Source organism: Rosa rugosa, chromosome 6, assembly GCF_958449725.1.
Source record: "Rosa rugosa chromosome 6, drRosRugo1.1, whole genome shotgun sequence".
Lineage (NCBI taxonomy): Eukaryota > Viridiplantae > Streptophyta > Magnoliopsida > Rosales > Rosaceae > Rosa > Rosa rugosa.
The window spans coordinates 34,138,806-34,157,294 of record NC_084825.1 but is presented as its reverse complement, the minus strand read 5'-3'; the positions used below and the strand labels follow the sequence as shown (position 1 = coordinate 34,157,294).

Sequence of the window (18,489 nt, the reverse complement as noted above, 5' to 3'; positions counted from 1 at the left end):
TACTAGCCATTGGTGAACTAATAAGGCTCGCATCTTCAAACCCCAAAAGTTGAAATCTTTTCTCCCATTAAATTAATCAATCATATATTTAATTGTAGAAAAAGATTTCATAATTGAATCCATGATCACAGCTTAAATCACCAACTGGAAATATTATCATCAAATCAGTGATCATCTCCAAATCAAATACCCCCAGGCGTACCCTGAGCTCTGATACCACTTGTTGTGCGGAAGCGTTAAACAAGTATGAAGTATCAAAATATGAAAAAGATAAATTAATAGAAAAATCCATAAAATTAAGGGTTTACGTGGTTCATCCCATAATCAAAGGGTTATATCCATGGGAAGAGATCGACGATAAGGAGATTCCACTAATATCCAAAGGAGATTCTAAGGTGTTACTCTCAAACTCAAATCTCAATTTGTGAGGGTCCTTTATGAATTAAATAGCGACTATGCCAAAATCAACCCAATAATTCGATTAATGGGAGGACTTTGTGTGTGCTTCAGATAATGGACAGAGCTTGACAGCGTGAAGCGTGATGCGAGAGCTAGAAATACATTGCCGTGAGAGAATTGGAGGGTTTTTGGATATGGGGTTCCTAGAAAAATGGATTTGAAGAAGGTTTTGGGAGAAAATGGCTAAGAGCTGGGTTTATGCTTGAAAGCTTGGTTGTTGTAGGTGTTTCTAAATTTTCCATGCTTTGCTCTATACCTATTCCAATGCCAAGTCTCCCTTTCTATAGGCTTGATTGGAGAGTGTTGTGGTGACTCTAAACACTTGGTTTTCTGACTAAAAATTTCTTCTTCAACTCATACATGAATTATGCTCTAAAATCTAGGAAAGAAGTGCTTGCTCGAGAGATGAGGTTTTGGTAGAAAATGAAAGTTGTTGCAGTAGTCAACAATCATTGCAGCAGAGGTAACCGCGGTGACACTAAACCTAAAACGATGAGGTGGACGAGGAAAGTTGAGATCTACAAGTTCATTGTTTAAGGAAGAAGAGAATGTCCCTTAACTAGTCGCAAGATTTTCGCCTTACTAACTAGCAGAAGAAATCAATATTTCTTGAGGATTTTAGTTTGATCTATGTGTATTCAATTGCTGCAGGGAAGAAAGCGAGATTAGAACGAAGAGGAAGAAAGTTGAACTTTCTATTTTGGGCTTTTAGTTTTAAAGGAAAAGTTTGCCCAAATCTCATATTCACCATTTCGTTATTGATTTAAATCATCAGGCTTGGATTTTGGGCCCAAAACCGAAATAACCAACGACGCTAAATCAATAAACGAGCATTATGTATTTCCGTAACTTTCCACACCACACCCACTTCTGTAAGCCCTAAGAGCGTAGTTGTGGTTTGGGTCCACAAGCGTGGCATGATGGTTTGAAAAGATATGTAACTTTTTATCTTTCAGAATGTTGTTTGTATTTTTATTTTTTTATTGGGCTTGAAATAGGCGTTACGGCATGCTTCATGCTTTTTTGGGTATCAACACAATTACACCCAAATACACTCATAGAAGAGAAAGACCAAATAAAAAAAACAACTACCTCGCATATATATTATCACTCACAAGAATAAAAACAACAAACCAATAGGTGGTTTTTCTCTATAATTAACCCAAAATTACTACGTCTCAATAACCCAAAACTGCGGTTATTTCTTTTCTTTCTCATTTTAATTGTTGACCGAAAGCATATATAAATATATGCATGTGACAAACTCAAAAACATTAGCTTAATTATGTGGGCTTAGTCCAAAAAATAATTTCTTATTAATGTAACCCACAAACCAGCTGCTTCGGAGTCAGAATGCCCGAAATGAGCCATCCGTACTGTTTTTGACCCAGCCCGGCCGGACGCGGAGGAAACCAGGAGACTTGAATAAAGCGTATCTATACGACATAATCAGATACGAATTAATAACCTTTTGTTCTGATCATTATCACAAGAACAAAGCCCTGAGGGCATATCAATCACAACGACCAGACCAAAGCTCCACTACTGCTTTCAACCAAGAAAGGAACGACCTATATATATGCATGCTTGTTATTGCTTGATTAGCCATAAACAGAAACATTAATTAAGAATTATATATCTGCTAGCCTAAGTGTTTAATATGGGCATATGGCAGCGGCACGATACTCGCTCTTGCTCTGATTGCATTTCTCGTTTCTCCGATCAGTGTTTAATATGGTGATGGCAACAACATACGACATTATCTGGGCACTTGGAATTGACTGCACTGATTTTGTTTCTCAAAACACTTTCTATGCTGGAGATGTGATAAGTGAGTGATCTAGAACTTTGGCAGCTTAGCTTTATTATTTACGAGATTCGATCATTTGCTACATTTCTCAACTTTTTCTCTGGAAACAGACCACCACATTTGAATGATTATAGTTTGTTAATGCATGTACAATAACCGGAGTCCATAGTTTTCGTGTTAATATCAGATATGGTGTCAATAATCCATTATGAATCAGACTGGATGAGACTATGAACATTTTGGTTCTATAGTTTGAACTTCAAAACGTTCAGTCCTCGATATTATCCCCGTTCTTTGTTAAATTTTGCCCAGTAGATGGTAGTATTCGGGATTTTTAGCTAGGCTAGATCATTGTCTACTACTGTTTTTTTTTTTTGGTCTACCACGGTTAGTTTGTCGTCACTTTCCTTTGATGGATGTTTTGTCTTATTTCTCAGATTTTCATTACGATGTCGCTCGGGACAATGTGGTTATAGCAACAGACGGTGATGCATTTGATCAATGCAAGATAGAACCGAGCTTGGGTCATTAATTATCAAAGTGGCAATGAAGCATTAAACTTGGGTGAACCTGGATACTGGTATTTCATGTGCGGGTATCACTGCAAATCTGATGACATGAAGATGTCGGTGTTTGTGAACTAGATATTTGTAACAAATGCATGCCTCTCTGGAGAGGAATCTGTACCAAGTTGCTTGCGAATCTTGATTATTTATCTTTAGTCGGGTATAAGTATAACATTGTAAATTATATATGATTTATAGTTTAATGAGGAACCTAAAAATAAAAGATATTTTGAGTGTAATTAAAGCCATACTTGGTTTTAGTCCCAGTTTATTCTCCTTATTTGTTTGCTTTTTTTTCATTCTTCTTAGCACTTAAACGATCACACTAGTGTTAGATTTCTTGTAGGATCGTTTACTATTGTTGGTACTCGATCTAATTTCTAGAAGAATTAGATCTTAATAAATTCATAATTTTTCATTTTGTGGATAAAAAGATGGTATACTACTTTTCAGAGTATTAACTCTCTCTCTTTCGGAGACAGACGCGACCAAAACATTTTGGGTTAAACCTTCTGATGGGAATCTATATTTAGACTTCAACATAGACGCTCAGTACAACGTACATCTCAAAAGATTAATAAAGTACAGCCATCAATCATGAACGATGTGGTAGGAAATCTTTTAGGAGTAGCTCAATGGTGGACTTCCGCTATCTAGTAGAGTGGTGATCCGTCCAATACAATTGGGTTTCCCTCTAAAATGGGTTACAAGAATTTTTCTTTTGGATTTCAGTCTTCAAAGTGAAGTTGTGGCCCAAATAGTGATTTTCAATAAAATCTTCATTGACCCAAACAAAAGCTCAAGAGATGAAAAGAAAAAAAAAATGAAAAAAGATAGGTCACTATCAAAGGGAGTGCATGGTTGAACATTTCTTCTGATAATATGAGTGCATCACATTTTAATCGAGAATACAAACCCACCACAACGGTCAATATATCTATAATCAAGCTAGCCTCGTGTTTTTTGTCCTTCCAATTAACTCCAAGGTGTGCTTATCATAGTCAAGCAAAATTGACGTTTGAGAGGTACTTGATGAGATTCATTTTTATTCTCGTTGTAAGAGGTACTGAGGTTTATTCTAATCGATATTATCAATCATAATCGCATATTCTGAATAATAATACTTAAAAATACATATTATTAAAATATCTAAACTTTTAGATATGTATTTGTCGGTAAATTGACAGATATAAAACAACCCTAGATATTTTGCAACCAACAATTTGGACGTGTTATAACCTATAAGCAACCAAAACTATGAAGCATTCCACATTTGCCTATATATGACTTTAACGTTTATAATGGCCGAATTATCAAGCAAAGTAGAGGACGTAACCAGTCTAAGGCTACAATGTTATGGGCATGTATAAGAAAAGCTTTAGGTAGAAGGATTCTACCTTTACCTTTTACTAAATATGGAGTAAAAGGCAATATGCAAAGCCAAATGTTTGAGACCTAATTGGGGTGAGATAAAAGAGAAAGATTGTGTAGCAAAAAGATATGCCCGACAGTTTAAGCGTATGCCATAGAGAAACTCATGTAAAGATAGACAGAACTCTGCTTACGTGTGAAGTCTCAAAGTCTTGGTTGACCTTTATGTACAGCCCAAGGATCCACAAGCCATCGCTATATTCTAGGTCAATGTATGAATTCAAAATATGTATAATGTATATTTAAATCTGCATACATACCTACATTGTTGTATTATGCTGTTGCCTAGTGACAGTTAACTTCTTATAAGATCAACTCGTAATGAATCTCAATCATTCATTTCCTATTTTTTCTTTAGTTTCATCAAAAAATAACTTTATTTCTCCATCTCACATCCATTTAACCTACATTGATCCATCTTATTTCATCGATCTCCAAAAGTATGTGATCCGTTCTATCAATATTGTACATTTTTATTTTTGAATTTCTATCTGATCGTTCGATTAAAACCTTTGTGCATGTTTTTGTACACACACTTATTATATATATATATATATATATATATATATATATATATATATATATATATCTCAAACTTATCTCCCTCGTGCAAGTAGCTAGCATGAAGATCTTGAAAGAATGAAGAGGGCGTGATTGTGGGATATGTGCCATTAATTCAATGCAAACAACCCCAAGAAATGCAGGGAGCCCATTAATAGAGATTTTGTAGTCAACTCAGAGATTTTGTAATACTTTGAAGAGACAGAGCTAGTCTTGGCCGATTAATTTTATAATTAGTCATCAATTAGTATAAATCGATCATTGGACTTGAAAAACTCTCAATAAATAATTATTCCATGAACAGAGCTAGAGCACTGAAAAGAATAAAAATAATAAATCAGAACCATTCATAGTTTAAAGTTGGTATAGATCAATGGATTATTATTTGGAAGCTACTACATAACTATAATTTTTGTTAGCATTTTATCCCACTATCATAGAGTGGATTGAACATATATAGGTATTTCAAGCTAAGTTGAAGAAAACCAAAATTAAAGAAATAACCTAGAGGCATATGTTCAACTGAAATATCTTTTGATCAAAACTCATTGTATCCAGTTCCAGTGTGAAGTCCAGTGGCCATTTATGTATATGAGATGATGCCAAAACTCATTGTATCCAGTTCATTATTAATGAAGTTTCTTTTGATCAAAAAAAAAAAAAATTGAAATATCTTGTGAGGTACAGAGGTATAATTAGTTGTTGTCATGGTAATGATTTGGGGTCAAGTTTTTAGTTGGTTGTTGCTTTGGTTTTAACTTTTTATCCGGCTCTTATGCTCATGATCATAATTCTTCTCTTTTTCTTGATCCGATGCTAAAGGTATAGCTAATTTATTTAGTCACAATTTCTTTTTTAATTATGTCGCCATTGTTTTTGGCCTTTGAGTCTGCAGTTGGTGTTGATTTTCAGTTTAGAGCAAGTGCATCAATGCACTGTTGCTCGGTTCGACTAATTCACTTGTTAAGGATTGATTCAGACAATTGATAGACCACGATAGGACTCACAAATTAGTAGACTAATTCTACAATGCTACATTTGAGTTTTTCTCAGTTTTTTGGACTGGGATGCAAATGAGAGCATCGGTGCATTTGCTCTTAATAAAACAACTCTTGAATAAGGCGCAAGTTTTTCTCACAATGTGACATGTATGGGTACAATCAAATGATGAATCCACGTGCCCAAACTACACTATACCATAAATTTGTGTTAAAAATAATTAAGTTGATTAACATTGACTTCAATTAATTCAAGTCTTCTCTCTCTACCTATCCCTTGATATTTAATCACAATGGCTCGCTCACATCACAATGATCACATGCCTGCCTCACCGACAGTACGTTCTAATTCCCATGCCATCTCCAGGAGTGCAGTTAGAGAATTTTTTGGATCCAAAAATACTAAAATAGTATCATTCTTAAGTAGGTACAGAAGGCAAATTCTAAGAATTAGAAAATGGACCACTTTTGGCTCTGGTATCGGCTTTCTGGCATATTTCATTTCTTCATTTGATTGGAAGGAACCCAACATTGCGTGTTATCATTGAAAATTCATAAGTGTTCTAGCTTCACATATTCACATATGTATAATTTAGGGGCCCTTAAGCCCTAAATAATGGACCTTTCCTAAGATAAAGTGGGGCAAATTTTCTCTTTTTGTTTTTGATAAGAATTGTGGGGCAAATTGATTTTACATATTCTTTGGCTATTTATTGGGTAAAGGTTAAAACTTACGACAACTCTGCGAGTTGGGAGCTACTGGGTTGCCAAGTGTGATGTGATTGTGAGGTTTTGTTTGAATTGTTATGTTGCTTGCATGGCTTGGTTTCTCTATTTTGGAAACCCAAGTCGACCAAAAAATAATACAAATTAAAGATGTACCGCAAAATGGAGTCATTTGCGATAGCAAACACAAATAATGGGGTGTCATTCAACTTAATAATGCACATTATTTTTTGGGAAATTCGTCCAAACAGTGTCTGAACTTTTCCAGATTATTAATTTTCATACCTATATTTCAAAAAACATCGAAATGGTATCTGACGATTTAAGCCCGACCCAATTTCTGTACCTAGCAACAGTAAAATCGCTAACTCTGTTAACTTTTGAAGGGTATTTTCATCATTTTACTATTCATCTTATCTGAAACCATCCTCTTCTTCTCCTCCACCGAAACCATCACCAAACCAGACTCTCAGATCTATTGATAACTGATTCTTTCTTTCTTTCTTTCTTTTTCTTCTTCTTCTTCTTCTTCGATTGCTGCTTCATCAAACCAAGGACAAAGCGCTGTCTCTATCTCTCTCGACTTCGTGCCTCATTTTCGCGCCACCGGTGAGCCCATGCAAACCCGGCCCACAACCAACTCCAGAACTCATGTGTTGATTCTGATGGTTTCATACAGGTGTCAAATGAAGACTTCCTACCGATTGGAAAAGAAGGAAAGAAAGAAGAGGATGAAGCTAATTTCGATGGAGAGTAGTTGAGAAGGAATCACTAGCTGAAAAGACATTGGCGAAGGAGGACAACAAGTCATCTGTTATTGAGAGAAGCATAAGCAATTCAAGCAGGGAGTTACTAGAAGCGCGGGAGAAGACAGGTGAACTTGAGCTAGAGATTGAAAGATTGGCTGGTGTGTTGAAGCAATCGGAGTCAGAGAATTCCGAGCTGAAGAATGAGGTCTTACTTACAAATGAGAAGCTCGAAGAAATTGGAAGGAAGAACGAGGAGCTGGAACTCAGTCACAAGAAATTGCAAGAGCAGATCACTGAAGCTGAGGAGAAGTACATTTCACAACTCAGTGTTTTGCAAGAGGCATTGCAAGCTCAAGAAGAAAAGCACAAGGATCTTATTGGGGTGAAGGAATCATTCGATGGTCTAAGCCTTGAGCTCGAAAGCTCGAGAAAGAGGATGCAGGAGCTAGAGCAAGAGCTGCAGAGTTCTGTAGGTGAAGTGCAGAAGTTTGAGGAGCTGTACAAGCAAAGTGATTCGCACGCTGAGTCTGAGACAAAGAGGGCCTTGGAGTTCGAGAAGCTGCTTGAAGTGGCGAAAGTGAGTGCTAAAGAGATGGAAGAGCAGATGGGTGCTATTCAAGGAGAACTTAAGGGATTGTATGACAAGATTGCTGAAGATGAAAAAGTTAAGGAAGCACTTCAGTCTGCTGCTGTTGAGCTTTCTGCAGTCCAAGAGGAGCTGGTTCTGTCAAAGTCCCAAGGTGTAGACTTGGAGCAACGACTTTCTGATAAAGAAGCTCTTATAAGTGAACTAACTGCGGAATTGGACCTGAAAAGGGCATCATCAGTTCACTTTTGTTGGTTGATCTGATTTGGGTTTTCTTTTTTTACTTGTTTCTATGGTTGTTTTTCTCAAGATATATGTGTTTGTTCAGACTGCTTTGATTGATTTGTATTCGAAGCTGGGACGAATTAGTGAAGCCTAGAAGGTGTTCGATCAAATGCCTGAGAGAGATGTTTTGCATGGACTACAATGTTTTCTTCTCTTACTCGTGTAGGGAATATGATTTTGGCGAGGACATTGTTCGATGAGATGATAGAAAGGTGTACAGCTACTTGGAATACTATGATCAACGGCATGAAAGGTGCAAAGAAGTGAAACCAGAGGATAGAACAAAGGGTGAAGTTGTAGAGAGATAGGAGGATGAATAGTAAAATGACGAAAATACCCTTCAAAAGTTAACAGAGTTAACGATTTTACTGTTGCTAGGTACGGAAATTGGGTCGGGCTTAAATCGTCAGGTACCATTTTGATGTTTTTTGAAATATAGGTATGAAAATTAATAGTCTGGAAAAGTTTAGACACTGTTTGGACGAATTTCCCTTGTTTTTTTATTCTTTTTGTCTTGTCTTAATTCTGTGAGTATGAATTACAAACCTCCAAAGGAATATTTTTTGAAAATCTACCTCTGACTTTTGCATCTTAAATTTACCATTTATCAAAACAATATTTGCATCAGTATATCTCTCCTCTCTTCGGGTTAGGAGAGAAACCCTAAAGTCGACGGCGGCGGGCCTTCTAACTGAGAGATCTCTCTCGTTCGATGGCAGCCTGGTGTCTGGACTGGCCTCAAGCCTCGCCTACGTACGTAGCGGTTTGCTGCTGGACGGGTATTGATGCTATTGCCCGAGGAAGCTCTTGATTAGATGTTCTGATTGAGATTTTGCAGGTTTGGTTTCAGCGTCTAGTCCCGGTGGAAGTCTCTGAGTGCATTTTTTGTGTTGAGCCTCGTCGACGGCGTCTCGAACCGGTGGCCTGGCGTCATGGTTTCATGGTTCTGTTTCAACGGCGGCACGGGTCATGGGGTGTGAGTAGATGATGTGCGGTTCCGTGGCGGTGTGGTGCGCAGCGGCGCAGGTTGGGGCGGCGCTAGTCAGGAGCTGTGATGTGCCGCGGTGGGAGGCAGATGGAAACTTGTTGGCCTAGGCCATTCCGGGCTTGTCGAACTTTGAGTGGACCTCTCCCTTGGACTGCCTTTTAGGCTTGAAAATTTGGGCTGGTGGGAGTTTTTTTGCCCTAGGCCCATAAAAAAAATTACTATAAACATACGTATACAGTATACTTGCATATATAAGACTTCACCGTTCATTAGATAGATATTTTAGAAAGAAAATTATCGTGGGAGATTTCTTTCATTTTAAGGGACCACTGGGAGGGAGATGGCCTTGCAACCTCCCTCGCTATTGTTTGAGACTTTGAGTGATGTTTTGGGAGCAAGATAGGGTTTCGTTTAGCTAGGCTCCAATGCCTTAAGAGTTGGACAGGTTTATAGTTATGTTGTACTCGTGCCCTTGTGAAAGGGTTATTCCTTCTGATTTGTTTTTCTCCAACCTGGATGAATTTACCGAGCTAAAACTTCTCTAAAGAAAGAAAAATAACAGTTAACCTGGACAAAAATGTAGAATAATAACAGTATTATCATAACTGATCACGGAGGTGACCGGCCGGTCGGCGCGCTCATTTGACGCCGGGACCAGAATTCCAGTCAGTCCTGTATAAAATCTCATCGTTTGAGTTCATCTTGTTTGTACAGTACTGTAGGTGTCCCTTTTTCTCTCCACGTGCGGACAAACAATCGAGTTTCAGAAAGAGATGAGGTCCCAACTCCCAACTGGAAGACTCGCAGATTCTAATCGAGGTCATCGACTGCGTTAAACCTAGAAATGACATCTGGCTGCATCTGGATAACGTGTTGTTGTGATGGGACTGTTGGAGAGCAGAATGCCAGAATAAGAGGGAGAGAGGATGAAGAAGAAGAGCGCCTTTGAGAAACGTGATCGAGGTCGTCGTCCTTGAAGACTGCAGCTTTTTCTGAAGATCCACACAAGCACCGACGCCTTTTAAGGTACATTCAGGGCTTCATGCATATGAGTTGTGACTCAAACTTTCAACTTTTGCTTCCATGGCTGGTATAATATGGATAAATAGTACACGATGATTAATGAAGTTTGAAGTGTTCTGCCTAGGTCCATAGATTTCATGACCGGTGTCTTTTTTTTTTTCTTTGAGAAAATATCACAAATGATCACTGAGTTATGACCTATTCGACACTTAACTCACTGTATTTTCAACAATATCACATAACTCACTCACTTTTACCATTAAAAGCCATCAAAATTAATGGTATATTTGTCTAAACACTAAAAAATGCATTTCTAACTTTAAAAAAGGAACAATTTTTTTTTCAAATTATATGTTTAAATTAAAATAAAATTCTTTTTTTTTAGAAATTTCAGAAACTAAAAAAAAATTTGAAAAAAAATCTAATAAATTTAGAAATTTTTTTAAGTTAAAAATGTACTTTTAAGCGTTTTGACAAATATACCCTCAATTTTAACGGCTTTTAACGGTAGAACTAACGGCAGTGAGTTAAGTGAAAGATGGATCTAAAAATTAGTGAGTTATGTGTTTGGACCCAAAATGAACATTTTGGCCTGACAAGGCACGTCTTGGAGAAATTGAGCCAATGTCAGTGGCTCAAGCTATATATTGTCGACAAGTTCGAAATATATATTTAGAGGCTAAATAAAGCCTACTATGAAAGCATGGAAGCATGGAAACATGAAAAGTCAACTTTAGCACATTTTCCTACTTCGGCTAGGAGAAACCGAGCTAAACAAGGAAGGAGGGGCGGCAGACTGACCAAATGAACTTGAAATGAGCTGAAACTCTGCAGATCCATTCTAGACAGCCCAAGGATCATTTCTTATGAAGAGTGCCAGAGCTTTTTTTTGAGTGGAAGGCCTTCAAACAATCAGCCCAATTTTCTACAGAAGCAAAACTGGAAAACTGGACCTGTAAGAGGTCCAGCAGCATTTTCGGCCCAACCACATGGAATAAAAATCTGAAAATTTGTCAGGATGATCTACACTCATAGTGGAACATTTCATATGAAGAAGTCGAAGGCATATAATGAAGTCTTGTTGGAGAAATAATTGAAGAAATAAAGGGGCAGAAACTGACCTAAAACCAGCTCAATATTCACATGTTCATGTTTCCTACCCACATGAAGAAAGCTAGATGCTTTTCTCTTTTTCCTTGGATATATTTTTCTTCTACAATCTCTTTAATAGATCATCACCACTTCCATGTTGCTGCACCTTCATGCTTTGCTTTCATTTCATCTTTTCTCTATCTTTTCCATATTTTACAAGTGAACTTAGATCTACTTTCATTATTTTTCTTCCACTCATCATTTCACTCTTCTTTTTCTTCCCTATATAAACACCTTCTCTTCTCATTCTAACACACCCATTCACAACACACACATTCACATTCAACAACAACATCTCTAAGATGATCTAAGTTCTCTCTAGAGCAAACCTCTCTAAGAGCAACTCCTCTCATTCTCTTTCTCTTACCGGTGATCATACTCCTAGTCCTAGTCTTCTCAGAAGCCGACTTTCAGTGCCACCAAACCCTCTGTCAACGTGCTTCGGTCCTAGTCTCCTCGGGAGCCGACGGTAGTGCCGCGACCACAACGGTTACAGAACCAGCCAAGCAAGGGTAACGCCCTAGCAACCCAGCCAAGCTAAAGTCACGCTTTAGCAAGTTCTCTCTACTTCCCGGTGGTTCTCGCTCTGCTCGATCTACAACATCGAGTATCGATTTGGTGACGCAAGAAGATTAGCAAAAGTCCTCACCACGAGGCACAAAGAATCCCGCGACGAGGTTGGTGCTCTCCTCGTCTACAATCGCTTGAAAGAAGTCAGGTCAAGGGACACCCCCGACGACCGCACCCGAACGGTGCTGGCACGCCCGCGCAAGAAAAGAGACTGTTGACCAGCTGCAGCAAAACTGGAGCCAAACATTTTGGCACGCCCAATGGGACTATATCAGAGTCTTTTTGTGTTCACCATCATTGGGATGCCAGAGGAAAATCTTTACCAAAAGAAACTCCTGAAGTCATGGCGACGATAGAAGGCTATGTGCCCATTCCCATTCCGGAGAATGCGAGCATAGAGGAGCGACTTGCTATCTTTCAACAGAACACTGCTTCGTATTATGCGAATTTGAAAAAGGTCCTGGCGGCGCAGCAGAAGAGGATGGATGAACTTTTCCAATCAGCCCAACAAGATTCGTGGCAGACTTGGGAGCAGCTGGCCGACGTGACCAAACCAGCCCAAGAAAACCACCAGCAGTCGATGAATGTCGTCGCGACCCAGCACAAACAGACCTCATCGGAGTCCGCGACCATGCACAAGAATGACGCCAATCTGACTGCAACTCATGTGGATTCGCAACATGGGGAGGTTGACGCCATCAACACAAAGCAAGAGAGCTCCTTGAAAAGTCAAGAAGCGGCGCGCGAAGATGGTGTTACCAAAATTGAATTGCCTATAAGAGGCGATCAATTTAAAAGCAAAAACCTTCCTCTCGACCAGCCCGTCGCAGAAGAAGAAAGTAGCTTGCCCATTGTTGAATCACAGCCTTACATAGAGGCTGCTTATGGAGAAGATCATCAACAAGATTGTTCTTCGGACAAGAAAGTTGTCTCTGAACAAATATCTGATTTCTCCACTGATCAAGCCAAATACGTGGCCACTGATCAGATGCATGGGGGGCAAGATATGGCCCATGATCATCCCTTTGATCAAAAGAAGCAAGTTCATGATCATTTTAATTGTGACTCTGCTACTGGACGTCATGGGGAAGGTGATCAAAATCAGGACCAACTTAATTATCAATTAAGTTGTGGTCTACAGAAGCCAATTTGTGGCTTTATTAATCAATTCAACTTGAAGTTCTTCATATATTCTTCAAGGCCAAGCGGTGGCTTTGATATATGTGGAGGGCACATCTACAACCCACGTTGCATGAATGGCCAGAACAATTATTCTAGTGGCCAAGTTGTCCTTCGCAACTGTAAATTTGAGTATCATCAATACAAGTTAACTCTTGTTTACAATTATCCAGTAAGTGAAGCTCTTGATATGGAGAATTCAGACCAGCAAGTGGTCGTCTATAATGGCCAATCTGTGGCTAATCCTGAAGACACCATGTTCTATGACATGGTAGTTGGCAACAAAGCCAATCTTGGAACATCTTCATCGCCAAAAGTGCAATTGAAGATCATGTTTCGCCAACCAACAAAGATACTTGGGGGGCAAGATTACTCCTCCTACGAGCCAAATTTTTCCCAAGTTTTCGATGAGAAGTATCTTTGTTCTTTTCCTACAAGCTCTCACAGGAGGGATTTTTACCCTACCAATTTTGATACATCGGAGCTTGGAATGAAGCATAGATGGCCTCCCCCGTGGTCTTCTAGAGGTTAGCCAAACATGGTGCTGCTAGCTTCTTTCTTTCTTTGCTTTTAATTTTCTATTAATTTTTTCGTTTCTAGTTTTCTTTTCATTAAAAAAAAAATCAGTTAAAAAAAAAAAAAAAAAAAAATTGAATTTGGTAAGGGGTTGTGAATCATAACGGAATAGGTGAAGTCTCTTTTGTTAATATTGGCCTAAACTCCTTATTGGTGCCTAGTTCAGGTCCCTTAAGGTTAAGGGCGGCTTTTATTAACACTTGTTGAACTGTCTTCACACTTATGACCTTTCTCATCTTAGTAAGTATAGCCTATGTGAAATGGTGTCTAGAAAGGGGACAACGTTCATGACAGGTTCTTGAATCCAGAAGTGCGTGCAAATGGGCCTAAACCACTATGTGGGAGTAGCTCATGCCAAAATGGATTCTGCCTCTCTTGTTCGCCCTCCCCCACCTGGCCATTTCAGTAAGGTTGCCCAAATGATTTGAAAGAAAATTTGTGTCTAGACGACTATACTTGGGCCGCATGTCTAAACCTTGATTCACAATGTCTTATTAAAATTTAAAAAAAAAAAAAAATACAAAAATACAAAAAGAGTTTCAAATTTGTGCGTCGCGGAGGATGCAAAAAATTGTGTTCTTGCCTAATAGTGGCTGGAACTTGCTAATATACTTAAGAGGCCATTGGTATTGGTCTGGGCACATATACAAGAGGCATTTAATATGCCTAGTATGGTATTAGCAGTGGAGGAGGTCAAATCAATATTTTTGCCAATAATTGTGGCGAAAGCTGGGTTGCGAATTGTTGGCAGCGAAGTGGTTTTAATTACATGGCCTCGCAAAGGATGGTTCGCGAAGGAAGACTGGCGATTAATATATGTATGCTCACTATGTATAATTAAGAGGGAGAGAGGCTACTGTTCAAGTAATTTTAGTCAAGCCAATACAAGTGGCTTTGGAGCAACGACATTATAAGAGGAGTGCTGATTCAAGACCTCTTCAGTCAAGACGAGGACCTTTGACTTCGAGGTCTGGGGGGCAATGTTTGGACCCAAAATGAACATTTTGGCCTGACAAGGCACGTCTTGGAGAAATTGAGCCAATGTCAGTGGCTCAAGCTATATATTGTCGACAAGTTCGAAATATATATTTAGAGGCTAAATAAAGCCTACTATGAAAGCATGGAAGCATGGAAACATGAAAAGTCAACTTTAGCACATTTTCCTACTTCGGCTAGGAGAAACCGAGCTAAACAAGGAAGGAGGGGCGGCAGACTGACCAAATGAACTTGAAATGAGCTGAAACTCTGCAGATCCATTCTAGACAGCCCAAGGATCATTTCTTATGAAGAGTGCCAGAGCTTTTTTTTGAGTGGAAGGCCTTCAAACAATCAGCCCAATTTTCTACAGAAGCAAAACTGGAAAACTGGACCTGTAAGAGGTCCAGCAGCATTTTCGGCCCAACCACATGGAATAAAAATCTGAAAATTTGTCAGGATGATCTACACTCATAGTGGAACATTTCATATGAAGAAGTCGAAGGCATATAATGAAGTCTTGTTGGAGAAATAATTGAATAAATAAAGGGGCAGAAACTGACCTAAAACCAGCTCAATATTCACATGTTCATGTTTCCTACCCACATGAAGAAAGCTAGATGCTTTTCTCTTTTTCCTTGGATATATTTTTCTTCTACAATCTCTTTAATAGATCATCACCACTTCCATGTTGCTGCACCTTCATGCTTTGCTTTCATTTCATCTTTTCTCTATCTTTTCCATATTTTACAAGTGAACTTAGATCTACTTTCATTATTTTTCTTCCACTCATCATTTCACTCTTCTTTTTCTTCCCTATATAAACACCTTCTCTTCTCATTCTAACACACCCATTCACAACACACACATTCACATTCAACAACAACATCTCTAAGATGATCTAAGTTCTCTCTAGAGCAAACCTCTCTAAGAGCAACTCCTCTCATTCTCTTTCTCTTACCGGTGATCATACTCCTAGTCCTAGTCTTCTCAGAAGCCGACTTTCAGTGCCACCAAACCCTCTGTCAACGTGCTTCGGTCCTAGTCTCCTCGGGAGCCGACGGTAGTGCCGCGACCACAACGGTTACAGAACCAGCCAAGCAAGGGTAACGCCCTAGCAACCCAGCCAAGCTAAAGTCACGCTTTAGCAAGTTCTCTCTACTTCCCGGTGGTTCTCGCTCTGCTCGATCTACAACATCGAGTATCGATTTGGTGACGCAAGAAGATTAGCAAAAGTCCTCACCACGAGGCACAAAGAATCCCGCGACGAGGTTGGTGCTCTCCTCGTCTACAATCGCTTGAAAGAAGTCAGGTCAAGGGACACCCCCGACGACCGCACCCGAACGGTGCTGGCACGCCCGCGCAAGAAAAGAGACTGTTGACCAGCTGCAGCAAAACTGGAGCCAAACATTTTGGCACGCCCAATGGGACTATATCAGAGTCTTTTTGTGTTCACCATCATTGGGATGCCAGAGGAAAATCTTTACCAAAAGAAACTCCTGAAGTCATGGCGACGATAGAAGGCTATGTGCCCATTCCCATTCCGGAGAATGCGAGCATAGAGGAGCGACTTGCTATCTTTCAACAGAACACTGCTTCGTATTATGCGAATTTGAAAAAGGTCCTGGCGGCGCAGCAGAAGAGGATGGATGAACTTTTCCAATCAGCCCAACAAGATTCGTGGCAGACTTGGGAGCAGCTGGCCGACGTGACCAAACCAGCCCAAGAAAACCACCAGCAGTCGATGAATGTCGTCGCGACCCAGCACAAACAGACCTCATCGGAGTCCGCGACCATGCACAAGAATGACGCCAATCTGACTGCAACTCATGTGGATTCGCAACATGGGGAGGTTGACGCCATCAACACAAAGCAAGAGAGCTCCTTGAAAAGTCAAGAAGCGGCGCGCGAAGATGGTGTTACCAAAATTGAATTGCCTATAAGAGGCGATCAATTTAAAAGCAAAAACCTTCCTCTCGACCAGCCCGTCGCAGAAGAAGAAAGTAGCTTGCCCATTGTTGAATCACAGCCTTACATAGAGGCTGCTTATGGAGAAGATCATCAACAAGATTGTTCTTCGGACAAGAAAGTTGTCTCTGAACAAATATCTGATTTCTCCACTGATCAAGCCAAATACGTGGCCACTGATCAGATGCATGGGGGGCAAGATATGGCCCATGATCATCCCTTTGATCAAAAGAAGCAAGTTCATGATCATTTTAATTGTGACTCTGCTACTGGACGTCATGGGGAAGGTGATCAAAATCAGGACCAACTTAATTATCAATTAAGTTGTGGTCTACAGAAGCCAATTTGTGGCTTTATTAATCAATTCAACTTGAAGTTCTTCATATATTCTTCAAGGCCAAGCGGTGGCTTTGATATATGTGGAGGGCACATCTACAACCCACGTTGCATGAATGGCCAGAACAATTATTCTAGTGGCCAAGTTGTCCTTCGCAACTGTAAATTTGAGTATCATCAATACAAGTTAACTCTTGTTTACAATTATCCAGTAAGTGAAGCTCTTGATATGGAGAATTCAGACCAGCAAGTGGTCGTCTATAATGGCCAATCTGTGGCTAATCCTGAAGACACCATGTTCTATGACATGGTAGTTGGCAACAAAGCCAATCTTGGAACATCTTCATCGCCAAAAGTGCAATTGAAGATCATGTTTCGCCAACCAACAAAGATACTTGGGGGGCAAGATTACTCCTCCTACGAGCCAAATTTTTCCCAAGTTTTCGATGAGAAGTATCTTTGTTCTTTTCCTACAAGCTCTCACAGGAGGGATTTTGACCCTACCAATTTTGATACATCGGAGCTTGGAATGAAGCATAGATGGCCTCCCCCGTGGTCTTCTAGAGGTTAGCCAAACATGGTGCTGCTAGCTTCTTTCTTTCTTTGCTTTTAATTTTCTATTAATTTTTTCGTTTCTAGTTTTCTTTTCATTAAAAAAAAAATCAGTTAAAAAAAAAAAAAAAAAAAATTGAATTTGGTAAGGGGTTGTGAATCATAACGGAATAGGTGAAGTCTCTTTTGTTAATATTGGCCTAAACTCCTTATTGGTGCCTAGTTCAGGTCCCTTAAGGTTAAGGGCGGCTTTTATTAACACTTGTTGAACTGTCTTCACACTTATGACCTTTCTCATCTTAGTAAGTATAGCCTATGTGAAATGGTGTCTAGAAAGGGGACAACGTTCATGACAGGTTCTTGAATCCAGAAGTGCGTGCAAATGGGCCTAAACCACTATGTGGGAGTAGCTCATGCCAAAATGGATTCTGCCTCTCTTGTTCGCCCTCCCCCACCTGGCCATTTCAGTAAGGTTGCCCAAATGATTTGAAAGAAAATTTGTGTCTAGACGACTATACTTGGGCCGCATGTCTAAACCTTGATTCACAATGTCTTATTAAAATTTAAAAAAAAAAAAAAATACAAAAATACAAAAAGAGTTTCAAATTTGTGCGTCGCGGAGGATGCAAAAAATTGTGTTCTTGCCTAATAGTGGCTGGAACTTGCTAATATACTTAAGAGGCCATTGGTATTGGTCTGGGCACATATACAAGAGGCATTTAATATGCCTAGTATGGTATTAGCAGTGGAGGAGGTCAAATCAATATTTTTGCCAATAATTGTGGCGAAAGCTGGGTTGCGAATTGTTGGCAGCGAAGTGGTTTTAATTACATGGCCTCGCAAAGGATGGTTCGCGAAGGAAGACTGGCGATTAATATATGTATGCTCACTATGTATAATTAAGAGGGAGAGAGGCTACTGTTCAAGTAATTTTAGTCAAGCCAATACAAGTGGCTTTGGAGCAACGACATTATAAGAGGAGTGCTGATTCAAGACCTC

General features: G+C 39.4%; 1 protein-coding gene across 1 annotated transcript; it reads left to right on the top strand.

Annotated features, from left to right (window-relative positions):
• The first annotated feature begins 6,118 nt into the window (after positions 1–6,118).
• On the top strand, positions 6,119–8,150 carry LOC133716633 (uncharacterized). The gene is made up of 3 exons (XM_062143316.1): positions 6,119–6,163; positions 7,231–7,304; positions 7,397–8,150. Exons 1-3 carry the CDS (start codon positions 6,119–6,121, stop codon positions 8,148–8,150), a joined length of 873 nt encoding a protein of 290 aa, XP_061999300.1.
• The last annotated feature ends 10,339 nt before the right edge of the window (positions 8,151–18,489 follow it).

Excerpts from the sequence above, each read along its gene's own strand:
- LOC133716633 (XM_062143316.1), top strand. The coding sequence starts at position 6,119 with ATGGCTCGCTCACATCACAATGATCACATGCCTGCCTCACCGACA. Across the intron at positions 6,164-7,230 it reads ACATGCCTGCCTCACCGACA|GTGTCAAATGAAGACTTCCT; the intron begins GTACGTTCTAAT and ends GGTTTCATACAG. Across the intron at positions 7,305-7,396 it reads GAAGCTAATTTCGATGGAGA|GGAGTTACTAGAAGCGCGGG; the intron begins GTAGTTGAGAAG and ends CAATTCAAGCAG.